The sequence below is a fragment of the Gallinula chloropus genome (assembly GCF_964237585.1).
Source record: "Gallinula chloropus genome assembly, chromosome: 4".
Classification (NCBI taxonomy): Eukaryota; Metazoa; Chordata; class Aves; order Gruiformes; family Rallidae; genus Gallinula; species Gallinula chloropus.
In genome coordinates this window covers 62,762,091-62,781,898 of record NC_140088.1, presented here as the reverse complement: position 1 = coordinate 62,781,898, position 19,808 = coordinate 62,762,091, and the positions used below count along the sequence as shown (strand labels likewise).

The following is a 19,808-nucleotide window of genomic DNA, read 5'->3' as shown; positions in this document are numbered from 1 at the left end:
TTTTTCTGTTTTAATGAAGGCATGACATTCCATAAACACAATGTTAAAATTCACTATTAAATTCAATAAACTGTGAATAATCAGATGTATAGCTTAATCAGTTGTATGTAAAGCAGATTATCATTTGAAGCATGTAGATTATGGCCAGAAGTGATATCCCCTGAGTAAAACTCATTGAACTGACAAGAAACAACTGCTGTGTCAAAATGTATTTCACTAAATCAGATTCATTCATCTCTAATGCTTACATTAAATTTTGATTATCTACCTTGCCCACTAATTCTTCTCTAGTGCATTATAATAGCATTATATGTAAAGCGCTGGTGTAGTCCTTAATTTTTCTCATGTTTACATTTTAAATACCCAAATATAGCTTTAGCATTCATTTCTGTAACTTTAGTTTTGTAAGTCAAGATCACAGTTATAAATTAAAAGTGTCTTAAAATGCTTAATGGAGATGTGAGTTTGTTATACCAAAGAAATTTAAAATAGTACAATATGTATTTCCATCAGACAAATTAAATCACATTAAAACTTTATTGAATTTAAGGCCCTTTATTAAATGTGAAATACATGGCCCAATCAAATCTGTCCATTGAATCAGTGAAATCTAAAATCTTGTTATAGTCCTGTAATTGGGGAAGTGAAAAAACACAAATTATTTAAACACATTGAACTATTTGATAATAGAAATTTGACTGCTGTGTGCACAGCAGTTTTAACAAGGATAGATATTCTTGATTTTCTAGCTGAAAATACTTTGTTATATGGTATAGTTCCGAGTAAAGTGAAAATGTTTTGTTTTGTCTTCCCCCCACCCTCTAACTATTGCATCATTCTTTCTTCTTGGCATGGAGAAGGGAAGAAAGACTATAGTGGAAAGTATCCAGTCACCTACAGAAACAAAGCAGAATCAGAGAATTTGCAAGAACAACTACAGTTCGTGTTCAAGGCCCATCCCAGGATATTCTATTCATAAAAGGGATAATCCCCACATTGTCTTGTGTTAGAAATTTTTCAGGAGGTACAGGGTTGTGGTTTTGCCCAGCAATACTAACTGAGCTAACTGAATTTCTTTAATAACTCAAAAAAAGGAAAACATTGCTGGTTTTCAATTAATTTTATGAAGAAGACCTGCTAAATAGCAGAGTGCTTAACACTCAGAACACCCATGGCATTATGTGCTCTGTGCATAGGGGAAAAAGGCCTGTGTCTTGAAATGGCCCTTTAGAACAGTCAGTGGTTACCATCCTGTAATATATATTACTGCTACAGTTTAGGTGTATAGTGTAATAGATGCAACAAATCTAAAAATCTCTCCTCCAGCACCCTCATTTTAAGAGCTCTGCTGATTAATGTAATTAGCATCCCTTACTGAAGTGACTGGACTCCCAGTGGCACAATTAGATATCATGGCAGATTTTGAAAATACCTTTAAGTTCCTTCTCAGCCACAAAGTAGAGACTTATGATCCTGATATGGATAAAGTAACAAATTGCTCAGTGCGATCAGGGTAGGGGGGATGAGGGGGCTAACTGCACAGCAAGTAGATGTGTAGGGAGCTTTGGGAATGAAAATTTTGAAGCCCCAGGGGCATAGTTTTACTGCTGAGATTTAGGATCCTAGAATTGCCAACCATAAAAATTATACAGCATTAGAATTATGGGGATAACTTTAAAATTCTGATGCCACTGCCTGAGTTCAATGGGACTATACAGATCTTCCATACATATATATTTGTAGTATCAAGGCCTACATTTGCAAAATGGAACAATTAGATGCTGCAACGAAGAAGGTCTCCACTGAAATGCATTTGCCTTACTCATCTAGATGAAAAAATACACTTGTCCACCCACTGCTGAAATGAGTTTTACAGGAATAAAAATGACAAGTAGTAAATGATTTTGTCTGTGTAAGATTAGTAAGTGATTAATGAAGGAAAGGCAAATGAGAGAAATGAGTAATGGTGTTCTCTGTTCCAGGTTTATGCAGCACCAGTCAATCTAACTGATCAAGCTCATAATTAAAGCTGAGTGTTCCCAAGACAATTTAAAGTAATTGATCTGAATGCAGAAGTGCCCAAATAGCAAAACTCAGTAAGACTGGTATCTTTGTGAGGTCTCAAATTTTGCTTTGATGTTCTTGAATAATAGTACTGCTAGTAGAAAGGGCTAATTTGTTGGGTAGATATATGAAGAAGCAGTTCACACAGAATGTCTTAGGAATGGATTATTCTGCCAATGTTTGATAAATATATTATTCAGTTCAATTCTGTGCATTAATTTTTCATTAAATAATCAGAAGGTATTATAATTAAAATAAGTCAAAGCTTCTTAAACTAAATTCTAGAGCTACTAAACCTGAAGTCCACAAGAGCTTTTGGTTCCTACTTGGCCACTTGTGCTACCCAATTAACAAATTTGCATTATCTTCAAAGCAATTAAAAAAAATTATAATTCAGTAACATAACTTGCAGTAACTTAAAGTCTAAATGCCTGCTGCTGACACTGATCTGCTGTCAAAGGTTAGACATACACTGCACATACTTTCCAAATGGCCTATGTGATAAAATATCTGAGAAGCTGTATTCCATCACATGGTTAGCACTGTGCAAATGGAGCAACAGAGAATGTTTATAGGGTCAGATCACCTTCTCAGCAAACTGTAGGCTGGAAATGTAAAGTCTTCATGCTGAACAGATGTGTGGTTACCAGTACAAGCCTGCAGTCTCTGTGTTATGTTGTTAAATAGGGTCTGCCTCTTGTAAGAGCTGTATTGAAATATGTAATAGCTATAAAGAACAAGACGTTTCTCTTTATAGATTCTCTAGGGAATAAGGAAGATTCTAAGGAAGATAAGGAAGATAACGTGCTGTTAGGCCCATAAGTACTGAAATCACCAAAACTAGCTGACAGGAGAATTGATACAATTTAGGACCCTGAATTTGAGGAAATAAACCAATTCACAGCAATGTCACACCTACAGAAGCCCTATCTTCCCAATGACCCTTGTTTCTTGATTCTCCTCCTTATATTTGCACAGAAACCCATGCCAAATGTTGATGCGGTGATGAGTTTTTCCGTTTGCTTATATTTTTTTAGATTTGTTAAATTAGCAAAGACAATATTTAATCACATTTCCTGTGCGACAAACATTTTTATCAGGTGGGCACTGTATTTTACCTAGGGATATGATTTCAGCAGCCTTCTACTCAACTGTAAGAGTATAGAAAGATCTGATCCACAGCCAAATCAGAAGAGTGCTTTTATCAAGTACCCATAACTTAAAATGATTTTAACTCTTCTTATAGATGTACAGAGCAAAAATTCTGTAGTAGACAAAAAATGCTTAGTTCTTGAATTCTGGCTTCTTGGGATAAGACTTGAGTGTAAGATGTTTTCTCTCAGTGCTTTGCTTTCATAGCATTCTGCTTTCTGTAGGCAATGTGGTACGCGTACCTGAAAGGAGTCCCAGTCTATATGTCTGAAAGAAAAACCTGTGTGTCTATTTCTGAGCATACCTGTTTTTCAGGGTACACTTTGCTACATAATGCTTATTCCTGTTCTTTATAAATTCTTGCCATTCAGTCTTACTGTATTATCTCTCCTGCTGCTTCTTTGTGAATAGAACGTATGTATCTCTTATTTAATTGCATTTTATGTATCCCAACATGGTATTCAGACTCTCACTAAAAAAGATGTTTTTCTTTTTTGGCAATGAGATGGCTTTGGTGACTATTATAAATTTGGACCGGATATTTTTATTACTGGTGATTGGGAAATACAGTGTTATGGAGGAATGTTCTAGTGTCTATATTTTAGCGTAGAAAAAATGATAGTCACTGGCTCAGTTCATATATGAGGGTACAGCTCACTTTTTCATTGCTGGCTATAAAAGTGACACTCCTATACTACAGGAATAGCTCAGAGCAATAGAGGTTATCAGGTAGTACAGTGGTCTGCAGGACCAGGTCAGTGTAAACTAATTCAGGTGACTTCTGTCACTGAAATGCAGTGTTCTATAGGGTTTGGCTCTGCAAGGTGTAAATGCATGAAGATTGAGAAAGGAAGTAGGGATGCTAAACTGAGGATACAAACCTGCAGCTTTGGCTGAAGCAGAGTGCAGTTTGCAATGTATTTGTTAGTGTCTTGATACTGTCCAGGTGTTTGCTGTTACTTCATTCTATAATAGGCCGTCCCAAGAACAACTACAGGCTGGGCAGAGGATGGACTGAGAGAAGCCCTGAGGAGAAGGACTTGGGGCGGTTGGTAGATGAGAAGCTCAACATAACCTGGCAATGTGTTCTCACAGCCCAGAAAGCCGACTGTATTGTGAGATACATCAAAACCAGCATGACCAGGAGGTTAAGGGAGGTGATTCTTCCTACTGGGAGTACTGCATCCAAACCTGGGGTCCCCAGTACAAGAAAAAATTGGACTTGCTGGAGTGAGCCCACAGAAGCTGTGGCTGCCCCCTCTCTGGCAGTGTTCAAGGCCAAGTTGGAAGGGGCTTTGGGCAACCTGGTCTAGTGGAGGGTGCCCCTGCGCATGGCATGGGGTTGGAACCTGATAACAGGTCTCTTCCAACCCAAGCCATTCTATGAGTCTATGACTAAGATACTACTAATCACACAAGATGGAAGTGGTGTTATCACAGAACTGAAAAGAAAGCACAGAAAAAACATATTGTTTTGCAGAACAGCATTCAGAAGTTACAGGACTGGTTGGGTTACATTAATGCTGTTTCTATTAACCCAAAATCTGAGGTATTGCACATCTGTAATGCAAAAGCGGACGATAAATTGTGGTAATTGTATGATGTCCTGGTTTTGGTCAGGATGGAGTTAACTTCATTTGTAGCAGTGGATGGAATGCTGTGTTTGAGAGTAAAATGGGAGTAGTGCTGATAACACCCTGATGTTTTTAGTTACTGTCAAACAGTCAAGGACTTTCTCAGCATTTCATGAGAAAGGAGGGGCGAAGCCAGGACAGGTGACCCAGCTGACCAAAGAGAGTATTCCACGCCAATTACATCCTGCCCAGGATATCGGGGGCTGACGGGAGGAAGGCCGAGGGAGGCTCCGGGACGTGCGGTTCTTTGGGGACGGTCGGGTTCCGGGACGGCTCTGGGTGGCACGGCCTGAACTGTGTGGGTTCGGTGAGAAACTGCATTGTGTATCAACAGCTTCATATATTTTTCCTCTAAAGTCCTGTTAGCATTGTTACATTGTATCTTTCTGTTATCTTAGTAAACTATCCTTATCCCAACCCACGGGACTCTTAGTTTCTTGGTTTTGGGGTTATTTGCCCCTTCCTTTTCCCTTCCCTTGCCTCTCCCCCGCCCCCCTCCCCCACCTTCCCTCTTCCCCTGCTCTTTTCCTTTAAGGAGCAGGCAGCTGCGTGGATCTCGGCTCTCTGCCGGGGTAAAACCACGACATATGACAAGGCTATGATCCCAGGAGGAAACTGCCAGAGGGAGTATTTCCCAGGAAAACTCAAGAACCACGTGTGCGCATGGCACTGTAGTCTTTCAGCAAACAACTCTTTAAATAGACAACTCATTTTTAGGAGCCTGAAGCCATCTCAGGTAATTAGCCAATGAAGCATGTACTGGCAGACTGAGGCCTCTGCCTGAGTTGAATAGGAAGGACTGGCAAACTGTAGAATTTGGAATTAACTGGCAGTGTAATGGGCCTGAAACAGTTGGGAAAGTAGTATTTGGACTGCAAAAGTTATTCTTTACAAAATGGACTGTGACATAGCTGGTGATAAGTGTGAAAAAATCAAAGTAAAACTGTGTACTCACACTTATGGAGAGAGGAAGTGGAAAGAAATAAAGCAATGGATGAGGAGCGGTTGTCAGGACTTGTGCCCAGAATAGTTGATGCAGGGTTTTGAATATCTAGATATCAAAACTGTAGTGATAGTCTATTTAAATGGTCTAATCTATGCAAAACTCTTTGTCAGAAGATGGACAAGACAGACATGTAACTCTAGCCTTTACACAGCATAGAAAATTGTCCATCTAGAGTGATATTTTTCAGCATGTTCAATTACAGGTTTCAGCAAAAATTGCAGGGAAAAAAAAGTGATCCTTCTGATATATTTCTAAGTAGCAAGGGCATCTAGAGTGTTTGGAAAAGTGAAAATCAGACTTTTCCCTTGGTCTTGCTCATCTTTGCCAGAAAATCTGATCTTTTCAAAAATGATGTTGACAAGTTGTTATCAACAACTATATGAAGTCCCTGAAAGAAAAATGTAGATGGCTCTGTGTTGTTTTTTAACACCATTATTAATGGTGTTAAAGATAACCTTTTCATTAATCCAATTTTGAAAGTATAACATAACAGAGCATGCCTTAAAAATACAGGTCCACACAACACTCTACAGAACTTGTTGGAACCAAACTATTTGTATCATATGTACACATGAATGTTAAGAGTAGGAAGATTTTATTTCAGCTAATTCAATTCAGCTATAGGCATTAAAACCCCATAATCTCATAGGCAAAACAGTTGACATCCAACAAGTTTGCATTAAAGAATTATTGGAGAGTCTTGAAAGTATTGACATCTCCAGGCTGTCCAAGCACTACACCATTACAGAAAAACAAGGTTTGTTACTCAAGGCAAGCAATTCCCCTGTATCTTCAAAGACTCTACACATTTGAACCACGGTTGTCTTGGCAGTTCCAAGATAGCTCTTTTTTACTTCTGCTGACACAGTCTTATTTAAGAGGATTTTTCCTTTTAATCACCCTTAGAGTACCTTTCCAGGCCGTGAAAGGTGAAATTTTTGACCAAACTTGTGATTCACCTGAATAACAATATATTGTGAGTTTTTTACTCATTCTCTTTTATTCCAGGGAGGCCATTACTTCCTTTCTGTCATTGTACAATACCTGCAGGCACATTCAAACCTAACTATTTTCTTCTCATTCAATATACAAACTCATTCATGGCATAAAATGCTTGAGCTCAATATCTAACATTTTTGTACAAGAGACTTCACCTTGACTACAGAATTTATTTTATAGTTCTTTTAATCCCAGAGATTTATCTAAATTCCATTCTCATTTCCTTAATATTTTGTAAGGTGCAGCTCCAAGAGTGCCATTTGATTTATTCAGCAAACCAAGCAGTCCTTTAGGTATCCAGCTGAGGCAAGGACTACAGCAGTGTTAACTGGTATTATTTTACTACTCTTCTATTCTGCATCCCAACATTGTGCCTCCAGGATAGGCTGCCTGCACATTACTGTTCCTGAGATCATGACAGAGGTTTGAACAGTGCCCTAAATTCCCAGCAACACAGCAGAGGGAAGATGTGACAGAGATAACAAATCTGGGTTTAGCTGGAGGTTAGAATAAATTTTTCTAATATACATTACACATTAAATATACTAGCTTCAGAAATCAGCTGTGATGCATTTCAAGGCTAAATTTATGCTGGAGGTCTAAGAAAGCAGGTTTTTACTCTTTGTACTTCTGAGCTACTTTGCAAAGAGTCCATCCCTTGCGCTGCCCTTTAAGTTGGTCTGATGCATTGTCTCCCTCAGGAGTTCCAGGATTATCCTTCTGAGCCTGAATTTCAGAGAGAGTAACATTTTGGGCCCAGCCCAAACCTAATATTCTTTGCTGAAGCCTATAGATTTTCAGGTATTGCTTCTACATTAGCTTGTGTGGGTTCAGCAGAAGTTGTACAGTCATTACTACCCTCTCATCCTGCATTGGTTGGGAAATGAAGGCAAAAAGTAGTCACCCCCTGGCAGAGTAGAAACCATAAGCTGACTTGTTGAAAACTTGTGACCTACTGAAATGGAAAGGAGAGGCATGGTTTCCACATGTTAGGCACAGGCAGGCATTGACCTAGTGTGTCCATAATTACTGTCACTCAGGTGACAGCCTGAGGCTGCCTGGCAGATAAATAGCAGATAAATACAATCCAGTTCTATTGCTTTTTCTTATGCTTTTTGTTCTGTTGTGGGAAAGGAATGGTGCCTACAGCATTTTCTGTAATGCAGTAGCCTGCTTTCAGGTCTTCCCATTTGCACAGTCTCCAATCTAAAAACTGGGAAAGCAGAGATGGTACTATCCAGGTAACAGTATCATATAGTACAGAGTGAATTTCCTCTAAAAATCCAAAAGACTGGAGGATGATTCCTTAGGAAGACTAAAATGTTTTCATAAATCAAAAAGTAAAGAAACAAAAAAAAGCACCATTATTTAATTTATTAAGAGACACAATGAAAATAAAATTATGTGAGCAGGTGCTTTCTCCCTTAAATGTATTGCTTTTCACACTATATTTCTCTTTTTGTAACTGAGTCTTTTCACTATTCTTTGAGAATTCAGGAATATTGAATGTCACATAACGTTATAATTGTAATATATGAATAAAGGAATGCTGTGAGGTAAAAATGAAACTTTAAAAGAGAGAGACAAAAAGCTCTAGCACATGAAAGAAAAACATTTCTTTCCTAGGAGACAGGCCACAGAAATAAATATATTTCTAGCTGACATTTCTTTGTATCTTATTCAAGCAGAATGTAACTAAAATTATCTTGCATGCCTATAGGCTGTCCATGTCCAAGGCACAGAAATGTAGAATGGATTATTTCATATGTGCATTTTCATTTGCTTTCCCCCTTCTAAGATACAAAAGGAGCTCATTCTAGTTGGTAAAATAAATCCTTTAAAAATAGAAGACTTCTCCACTTAAATATTTTTCAGACACTTCATGATATAAGTGAAGTACTACCCGGGGGCAAATCCAGCTGCTGGGACTGACCTTGGAAAAAACATTACATGGGCTGGCTAAAAATAAAAATACCACTTGGGAAGAAAAGCTATACATGAATTTTCCTCATAGAGCTTTCCACGCTGGAACAACAATATCAGTATTGAAGGACAGTATCCTGTACTAAGAAAAAGTATTATTTTATAGCAGAGATAAAACTTGTGATCTCTATAAGTGAATGTCAGACTTTCTTTGAACCTGGTGGTAAGAGAAGCAAGAAAAAATGAGGATTTGCTAGAAACAGTCTAATTTGCTTAGTGACACATGCAGGAACAAGGCTTGCCAAGATCAGTAGAATTTAAAGAAACTGTGAGATAAATGGGCCTTGTAAAATCATGGCTGTACAATGTCCTACCCATGTTGGCACTCAGTGGAAAATATATCAGTGATCATCACTTTAAAAAGAAACATCTGGAAGCATTGCTGCTGCTGTTTTGCTCCTGCAACCACTTTGGGTTTTTATAACTCAGGGAAGGAGAGGCCTCTGTTCTCAGTTTTGAAACCCCATGACTGTAACTTCCACAAACAGTGCTTTAACCATCATGGTGAGGGCTTCAATCCCCCTGTTTAAGTTGCCTCAGCACCAAAAATGTAAGCCAGGCAGCAACAGGAAAGTGTGACACTGTGGCCTAGAAATTAGAGCTGCTTGGATGGATTCAGGCATTCCGAGTTATGTCACTTCTTATCTCAGGAGATTTGATATGAAGCCTGGGAAAATGCTAAATGCACCCATCCTCCTTTTGTCTTCAATAATTTTAAAGAGAACTAGATACCTATCCTTAGTCAAAGACTCTGGAATCTGAAAGTTTCTGCTCACTCTTTTCTAAGGGTTGTAAACTGGTCAGAGTTTGGACTCATATAACCTTTTTTTTTTTTTTTTTAATCTAGTTACCCTCCCATCCAGCATGTACATATTTTACTGTAACTCCACCAATGTGTCTGTCTCCCTTCCTGTACTTGTATGGAGAAATTGTTTATGGGCAGGTGAATTCTGGCTCATGAAGGTCTAGGAGTTGGGAAATTATGCCACTGTGCCTTCATTGGATCCATCCCAAAGTCATTTCAGGGAACTGCTGTCTTGTTCTTGCAAATCTAACTTGTTCTCCTTCTATCTGAGATGTTGGCATAGCCAGAGCTCCCACTTGCTGCAAAATTTTCTTCCTCAGGCCAGCTACTTTGCCCATAGTCACTATTTTTCAATGTCTGGAGTTACAGGTAAAACAGAATTAGACAAGGGGATATGAGAAAAGCTTTATTACTTGTAACTTCCTTGTGAACTCAGATTTGATCTTGCTCTGTAACTAGAAGATTTTGAAGCACTCATTTGTATTTTGTTCAGCAATCCTTTTGTGAACACTGCCTCTCTCTACCATCTGAGTGTGCAGCAGGGAGTTTACTCCCACGGAACTGAATGATTAAAAACAATACTTCAGTGAAAAATGTTCTGTTGGAAAATACAGTAGAACATCTACAGTGCTATTCAACTATAAGTATCGGTTCCCTATGGTACTGTTCATGGGAATCGTGACCTCCTGAAAGGTGTCTATAAAGCAAAACAAATGCCTGTTTGTTCAGGAATACTTGATTGTTGTATGACCTATCCTCACAAGAGCTGGAAGAGTGGAAAAATACAGCTGAGTTTTATGAAGTTGTTAAAGCAACAATTTCATAGCTTTTTAAGAACTTTTTTTTTTTTTAAATTACACCTTTTGCTTGTACAGTCAAACACTATGATACTTTCTGTTCGAAGCATAATTATACGTAGTGAATATACCTCCCATCTGTATGTACTCTGACACAACTGCCTCATGCTAACCTTTTCTTTAGTCACATTAATTACAAAGGTGACATAGGTTATTAGTGGGATTATCCGCTTGTGTTGACTGTGGAGTTCTGCTTAAATGCTGAATATATAATATTGCCCTAAATTCCCTTGACATTTGCAGCAAACGTTTTAGTCAAGAAAATTTCTGCTGTCAAATTCAGCCCTTGCCCTCATATTGAAAGCCTGCTTTATAATATTACCATCTGTCCACATAAAGAAAGATAGATCTGGCTCTCATACTCACCCTGCAATTTTTTGTAAAAGCATAACATTACCCATACAACAAACAGTTCTGACACACTGACTGATAGATAATTACCTCCCCCCATCTCTTAGATGTGACTTTGTTCTGGTAAAGGAAGAGAAAAAATGCATGACATACTTTAATCAAATTATGTATGTTGCTGGGTTTGATCTATATTTCAAATAATCCTGTATGTTCACTCTATATGTAAAAAAATAGGTTTTGGAAATATTTTACTTATTGACCCTAAAACTCTAAATCTAGATCTGACATTAAGACGGGTACTTATTTGTTTTCCCCCGTCATTAATTTTCACAAACTTCAGATTTCCAGGATCTTTTGAAAATGCTTTAGTTTTTTTTTTTTTTCACAGTATTAAGAGGATTTTTCTGCTAGGAATCTCTTCCAAAGTCCTCTCATTTTAAGGGGAAAAGGCAATTCCAAAACAATTATCACAAGAAAATGAGAATTTAATGCATATCCGTGCCATCCTTCTCCCACAACCTGTCTCAGATCATGACATCAGACAGAATCTTTGGTTTGTCTTTTTGTCTGAGTGTCTGGAAATGGCATGGCTGCTGTACGCTTTCCATCCTCTTTTGTGTTCTAAGTGAGATATCAAGGGAGATGATAAGTACAATATGGGATGGGTTAAGAAATGCTAATTCTTTTTCACACAAAAGGTAGTGCTGCTAACTGAAAGATAATTCTGCAAAGCCTGTGTTGCTTAAGGTGGCATGGCCTTCTCCTCTGCTCTCCTTGGGGTTTTTGTATATAATGTATGGAGATATTATTTAAAATATATCGAATTGCAATTTCACTTTTTCCATTGAAATTCTAGTGCAACACCAGGTGTGGTCAAACTGCTAGACCTCTGTGCTATAAAGCTATTTCTTTTGTGTTTTCTGTGTGTTTTCAACATCAAGCTATGTGTGCTGCTACAAATTCCCTTTAAGTCCAGAGTCTTTGGAAGGTTGCTAGAAAATATTCAAGTTTTACCGTTGATGATCAGGTCATACTCACATTTTATCCCTAGCAAGATGATACCTTGCATGGACTTCTTCCTCCTCATAACACAAGGGCTCTATCACACTTCCCAAGATTTTCTGGGGGTTTTTCCAGTGGTCTAAGGTGCTGACCCAGTTGAAGGGGTGAAGGCTGTGTAAGTGATATACTCTATGTAGGTACATGGGCATATGCATATATATATGTTTTGCAGTTTTTCCTTGTAGAAAACCCTTTCCCTTATCCTTTCTAGGATGATTATGCAATAGCTGCAGATATGTAGCTATGACATGAAGGCATCCTGAAGAGCTAGGGCAGGAATCTGAAGAGCAGGGACTCGGTATACATCATCTTGCTTCCAGGATACAGAGTTATTACTGATTTCAGGATAGTCACATAAATCACATACATCATTTCCTTAAGTTATTCTAGTGTTTCCTTTATGCTCTCCCATATTACTGTCCCACTGTATGTGCAAATGCAGGGAAGCCTTAATTGTGAATCACCATGTACATAAATTTTCCATAAAGCTAAACTGGCCCTGGGTACGTAAATTAGCAGTAACTATAGATTTGCAAAGAACTGTTGATTTTCAATACAAGTGAAGGCGCAAGAATCTCTTCCTTTGAAAATCACAGATTATTTTCATAAAATAGAGGATTCTTTTTTGAAAAATTATTCTTGTACCACTACAAGGGGTCTTTCTACCTCCTGCATGGCTGCTGTAATCCCTACAAAGGTATTTATAATACATTACACAAACTTACAGCTTTCCAGCTGCATTATACATGTTTGCACATCCATTGGGAAATTTTTGAGATCCATCGGACAGGACAGTATTAAAGTCAATCTGAAAAAACACAAAAGATATATTAAAAATGTACCACAAATATGCCACAGAACTCCACAGGAAGAATGCATGAAAATACTGGAAGTCATTATAAATAGAAGATAATACATTTTTTTCATTAGAATGTCCTCAAAAATGATGTATATTAGCTGAACTCATTTAATTTGCTGAGTGTAGTATGACAATCTGGAAAAAAATATATTACAGACTTCCAGAGTAACAATTGTTTCAGTAGGGTTGCCTAGCTTTATCAGAAATCTAAAGGAATGCAATAGCAACAAGTTTGGGTTTTTTTTTTGCTACAGCAGAATTATTGTACTATTACAGTATTTCAAATCCTTGACATAAAATTTACCCAGATTTGCAAGAATTTTGTAACAGATGTCAGCTGCAAATCACGGTGGCAAAGTAATTTATGTGTTATTGCCCTAAAATAAGGTGCTTAAATTCTTGTCACAAAGGTTTAAGATAGCATTTTATGATACTGATGGTAGATTGAAATATGCTTGTAACTTGGATCTGCAGTTGCATTTCCTGTTAGTCCTGATTCTGTGAAATACTTTGCAACCTGTAGGCAAAAGAGGTATTTTTGCATTTTGCATCAATGCAATACCTTTTCTTTAGAGTGCTAATTCTCAGAGAAATGAGAAAGAAGAATGTGAAAAGTAGACGTGTTTTCCTTCACTAACCATGTTTTGGTTTCCATTAATCATTCAGAGTCATGATTGTACCTTTCTTCTTTCTAGAAAATATTTTTCACAAAAATTTCTACCCATATTTAACTATCATTTCAGATGATAGAATGTTCTCCAGAAACCTGAGGGTCTTGAGTTCAATTCCTTACACATAAGGCTTTTCTAGAATGGCAGTGCTCTAATCTAATCTAATCCCTTCTTTTAAACCCTCTCCAAAGCTTTTTGAGCCCCAAGGGGAGAGTCCAGGGAGGGAACTCAGGCCCAGACCCTACTCCAAGCTATACCAAGTGCAAATTAGTAGTCTAAAAACGAGGCTAACAAGTAATTACAGAGAAGAGCAACCTGGACTTTGTGCTTCAATAAAACTTTAGGTATTTTATTTTAGACATTCTTTGAACCAGGAACTTCCTCATTATTTTATTCTCCAAATTGTTCCAATGTGGCTGGGAGAGGAAGAGACATCAGGGAATACAAGGAAGAAACAAATGTAGAATTTTTTTTTCTTTTAATTTCAGCATATTAGCAATTAACGTGTCTCCTCTCAGCAAAAGCTTAACTGACTCCAATTCACATAACTCAGCTAGATGCCAACTATATGCTTTTAAATCTGTTTTAGAAATTGTAATAGCTCTTAATTAAATCATGGCAACATAAACTTTCTGGCTCAATAAGAAAAACAGGAGCTATCTGGCATCTGCTTTCATCATAGTCAATGTTTGCTTTTATAATTTAGTATTATAATAATCCTCTTGTTTCCTATGACCAGGAACGTTGTCTGAATTGAAGTGGCAATCCAAACTTGTTGTCAGTTGAGTGGTGGTCTCTATACTCTGGCTGTACGTATCTGGCGGAACTACTGCCAGTGCCTCTCAGGGAGACTCGGGCAGTCTGGAGAATCAGAGATTTTGCTCCACTTTCTACTTGAGTGCAGAGAAAGAATCCTTTTCATTTGCTTTCCATCTCTTTCTGGTGACAGCGTACATGTTGTGACACTGAAGAATGATTATGTTCCCAGACTGGCAGACTAACCTCCTTTTGGATATGAAGTGCCGATAGGAATTGTAACCCAACCCTTTCTCCCTGAGTAAGTTTGACAAGACACTGCTCACTTGCACAGGAAGGAGGGAGGGAGGAAGGAGACTCCCTTGCTACTGATACATCCGCACAAATCACAAACTTGGTTTTCCTCTTAGGATACAAGCTGTTTTACAAATTCCTGATGCCTTTAAAAAAAGTCCAATTATTGCAGTGCCATAAAAGTATATGAAACAAAACACTAAGTGGACAAAATACATATTTATTTTGAAAAGTGTAACATTTTGCACAAGTAGGTCACTGCATTAATACTAAATCTATATTATGTCTAATGGGGCATTAGTGTACTTATATCCAATGTGTTTGTTATTGGATCAGGTTTATGAAGATCATGGCAAAACGCGTACTAATATCTGTCTTAATAAAAGGAAAATGGGGAGAAGAGAAAAGGAGTATAACTAAATGTTGTCAATACTTATGAGTGCTGTTTACAGTTTCTTAAACCTTTTCAAAATTTACCTTTCCACTTTTCTCTCCATTTCCAGCAGTAAGTGAACTACTATTTAAATGTCATGCCTCCACAAAAAATAACAATGGATTGGCAGGACATTGGAGGCTACAGTGTGTGAAACTCATACATAGGCCAGTTCATATTATAATACTCCAGGATTATTTGCTCCATGCAAGTGTCCTAGACTCAGTATCTGTACTTTAAAATGGGAAGAATACTTTAAAAATTATTTTCACTATGTGCTTGCCTAATAAGGGATTGGTTTTTATTTTAGTATAAACAATGAACATGATGATAAAGGTCTGTATTCAAAGCTCACAACTACTTTTAGTGATAGCTCTTTATGATGAGCAACTGAAGATATCTGTTAGCAATTCTTAGGTACACATTTGTGCTTTTATCTCACAAAATCCCTGTTTGTCTAGAGACTCACCTGATAGAATAAAGTACATTTCCATTTTTGAAAATTCGCAACAACTTATTATCTGTTGTAACCTCATGGAAGTTGGCACCTTTTTCATTAGCAAAGAATAAATCAGGTTTCCAAATTGAATCCAGCATGGATGGATCTAAGTCTAAAGAATCATCTGGATATTCACTGTATGCAAGGCGTGGATCATTCCAATTCTGACGGAGAAAGATGTTCACTCGGTAATCCTGAATGAAAGAGAAAACAAGCAATGCTTTATCAAGCACAGGGATTTAGCTTTTATTTCATTTCTTAGTCATGTAATCCCCTGTCCATCTGGGGATGACAAAAGAATTACTTAGCAGAATGCCAGCATGATACCTATTTGTATTCGTAGGGACACAATGGATGAGAATAAAGAGCAATTGAAAAAAATCCCAAGCTAAGGAAATACAAACTCCATGTACAGTTCATATAACTCCATATAATTTTGCCCTTAAGTAGCTTTGTCTCTAAAGCAAAAAAGATTTTGATGGAATTACCTTTTTCTGTTCAATCTCTGGTGGAGGAATTCCTACTTCCCTTTCTTAGGTAGTGAGAATGTATGGGAAGTAAAAACTAACTTCTTTTTTCTCTCCCTAATTCTTACCTATTTTAGACCCACCACTCAGAATTTCTGTGCCCCAGCTTCCTATTGAGAAGTGTGTGAGCAGTAGCTTTCCATTCATCTGTCTGAGGTGGACATGTCTTCCACCTCTGTTCAGGCATGGTGGAGAGCTTATGATAAATTAGCTTAGGTGAAAGTGGAGTCATCTTAATTCCTACGGGCAGTCGTGTATTAGTCAAGGGTACTTTTAAAGAATAGATGAGTAGAGTGCTTCAAACTTCTGTTTACGTTATTTACCTGTTACGTTATTTATCTGTTTCTGTTTAAGTTATTTACGAGTTGTATATACTGTCAGAGACAGTGTTGTATCTATGGATGCACACTTTCTTAATATTTACCACTTTGAAAGATGAAAATGTTTTTAACTAGAGGTGAATATTAGCATCTCATTACATCAAGAACTGAGAAAATTGATATGAGAACAATCTGAGAGAATTGATATGTCCTCAGTGAGCATGAGGACAGAGGGAGTATACTTTTATTGGTCATAATATGTTACACTACTGCATTAGTGAAAGAAGACAAAATAGAACTTGGAAATGTTAGCAGTGCAGAGGGGAAATGGGAGCTGGTTTTCAGAGGTTATGTGACATTTCTGAATGTAAGCAAGTAGCATCACTAGTTTATTGTTTTAAAAAAAATAACTACAATGAAAACTTTTTGAGTATGAACAGGAAATGAATTGTTCAAGGTCGAGCAATACAATTTGGCCAATAGCTATGGATAGTAGTTATTAGTGGTTAGAATAACTAATTAAAACTCCACTGGTGTAGACATTGTTAAAATTCTAGTATTGGATCAATATTTGGTCTTATGAAACTTGGACCATGTAGCCATATGGTTGCGAGAGTCATACCAACAGCTGTAATAATGGACAATAGGAGCCTCAATATTCAACAGTTACTCATGACAAATCTTCTGCATCCTGCTGTTTTGGTCAATTTAATTACTCAGCTTGAAAAAAAGCCCCCACACGTTTAGCAAGCATTTGTTGCTTGACAATCAGAAAATTCTGCATATCATACAAAGTCTGAGTAGAGGACTTTATATTCATATAACCTTATATTTTTCAAGAAAAAAACAGCAAGTGGAAAACTACACCTGGAGAATGAAATTATTGTTTTCAGCAGACATGAAAAAGGCTTTCTGGCCAAATGCAAGTATATAACATTAAATGCCAGGTAGAAAAAGCACAGGGTTTACTAATAATTTCCTTTTTTTAAAGTTAATTTGTTAACCCTCCCTTTCAGTAAAAGACTGAAAGAAATTTCCCTTTTTTTTTATCATGGCTAGTGACAGCTTCAAGTGCCATAAAAAGTTCTTAAACAGAAGCTGCCATGGACGGGTACTTTACAGATGCAGAAAAAAGCTTCTTTTTCTTCCTAAAGGAAGCCAAAACCCTTAGACAAGCTCAGTGTTGGTGGGACTGAGCTTTTGCTGTTTTCCATGCAGTATGAGGACATAATACCCCCTGAAATACCTTTATTTCTTTGCACGATATCCCAAATACCATGTAATAGCAATTCCCCTTCCAAATTCCTGTGTGAAATCAAAAGCCCAGGGAGAAGCAGGATGTGGGAATGGTCACGGCTCTACTGCCTGTCCCAACACGTGGAATCCTTTCACTGAAGGAAGCATTAGCTCTAAACCCAGGGCACTGGGTGTGAGCACTGCAGCTCTCAGGATTTGCCTGCACTCCAGCCAAACCCAAGCTTTACATTTTAATTTGCATAACCTGAAGTGTACCTATTTATTTTCCTTTTCTCTGTAGAAGATGATGAATTTATGATTTGGATTACTTAGAGAGTAAGGGACTTCTCATATGTGTAAGACAGAACTCTGCATAGCAGAGAGTTGAAATGGAAAATGGAAGAAGACAAATGGAGGAATCTGGTTTAGGTTACATGAAGCTATTCTGTGTATCTGTTTGCCTAAAGTTTATTGGTTTAAATTGTTTCCAGCTTTTAAGATTAAAAACATCCTAGTTAAATTTTTCATCGAAGCAATTGCAGGTATTTTTCATTGTTCTCTCCCCTGAAAAGTCTGAATTGGCTTTCATTATTCACAACAAGAAATAATAAATAAACCCCTAATCTATCAAAAGAAAGGAGATACATTTGACTGCTATTATATGAAGGACAAATATTCATCGTCTCAGTTTTTAATTACACATTGTGAGAATGAGGCTTAACTGTTTTAAACAAGTAGGGTTGTTTGATGCAAACTCAGAGACCAGAATTAAACTGCCAGCATTGATTTATTTTCCTACAAGAGGATTACTGTTCTCACGTGCTATTTGCCCAGAGGGGTGACTCCTAATTCAAATAACTGTGCTGGGGAGGTTCCTTGAGGGGAGAGAGAAATCATCACTTAAGTTGTGGTGAATTCCACAGCCACTTCTATAACCTCAAGGCTGCCCTTGTCTGAACAGCTGCTGTACCCTGGTTCTACAGAATGAGATTGTTTTGTCTGCGCTTGCTTCACTGTCCTTCAAAACCCATAGCAACAGGGTGAACTTTCTTAGAGAATCAGGATACTGTTTGTCTGCTTCATGGGGCTCAATAAAATAAAAATTGGGAGATCAGGTAATTACTCTTTGCTGTCCATGATGAGGCTGAAGCCATTATAGACTCCAGTACTAACATTTTGATTAGTAATTTCCAGCACACAGTGAAATCTAAAATATTTTGCTTTCTTCTTCATTATCCTGATAGAGATAGCACTGCATTCCCATTGCATACAGAGGACAGCTAGACTGCTTTATGCAAACTTTTGCAAAAATCCTCGAGATATTAGTTGCCTAACTCTCACCAGATTCTTTAATGCATTTTTAATCTGCATTGTATGTGGAATCCTTCTAGACCTGAGAGGAGGATGTCTGAAAGGAAATGTCCGAAACATGCCCTTCATTTTAGCATTGCATACCAGCTGCCCTCATGAATTTTGAATGCTATCATTCATGCATAAATGAAGAATCTTCCAGAGCTCTACTTGTTGCAGTTCCAATTATTACAACTTTGACTAATAGATCTATCTAAGTGAAATCTAGACTTGACTTTTGCATAATGTAGTCAAACGCATCTGGCTTTATTTGCTGTAGTTCACTGTAAAATGTTAACATGAAAATCTTACAGACTTTCCAAGACCACCACTAAGAGTAAATGTAAAGGTACTGTGAGAAATATTGTTCTTGTAAAGAATTTTTTTTTATCTGATAACTACAGCCCTTTTTTTTTAATGCAAGTTGGATATGATCCTCTGTTCCTGAGAAGATATCAGACATACTGGAAAAAGATGCTCACATGAAGGCTGAAGTGAGGAATGAAAATCAGCAGCATGATCCAAAGTAAAAGTCAGGCAGAACTACAGAGAACTTCTACAGTCATAGGGAGAACAGGGAATGATGTAAATGATTTAAGTACACGTTTTAAAGGAAAGAGATATGTACGGGGACGATATCACCCCATAGGGAATGAGACTAGTCATACAGTTGTATATATGTTATCTTTTCTTCTACTTCTATTTGCACTTCTCCCTTGCCTTCCCCTGAAAAAAAAAAAGGTGGCAGGTGGTAAGTTACCAGGTGTTGAGTTGCTAGTGAAATAGTATCAGAAGTTTTGTATTGCAGCAAAACATCCGTGGCACACCTAGCTATAAAGAAACATTGTAAAGTATATTTCACTTAATCTTCCATTTTGTTTCTTGGTTAGACAAAAAGCACATGTGGCATTTGTTCTACAAAAATTTATGGTTGCCTTATGCATTTTATC

The 19,808-nt window shown here is 37.5% G+C and overlaps 1 protein-coding gene across 1 annotated transcript in view; it reads right to left on the bottom strand.

The window, feature by feature from the left end:
* Positions 1 to 19,808, bottom strand: part of GLRA3 (glycine receptor alpha 3) — a gene marked incomplete at both ends in the record, with an annotated part of 83,738 nt that overhangs the window by 22,667 nt on the left and 41,263 nt on the right. The window contains 2 exons of the mRNA XM_084263964.1: positions 12,639 to 12,721; positions 15,396 to 15,619. Coding sequence (XP_084120090.1) covers positions 12,639 to 12,721; positions 15,396 to 15,619 — 307 coding nt within the window. The remainder of the gene's footprint in view (positions 1 to 12,638; positions 12,722 to 15,395; positions 15,620 to 19,808) is intronic.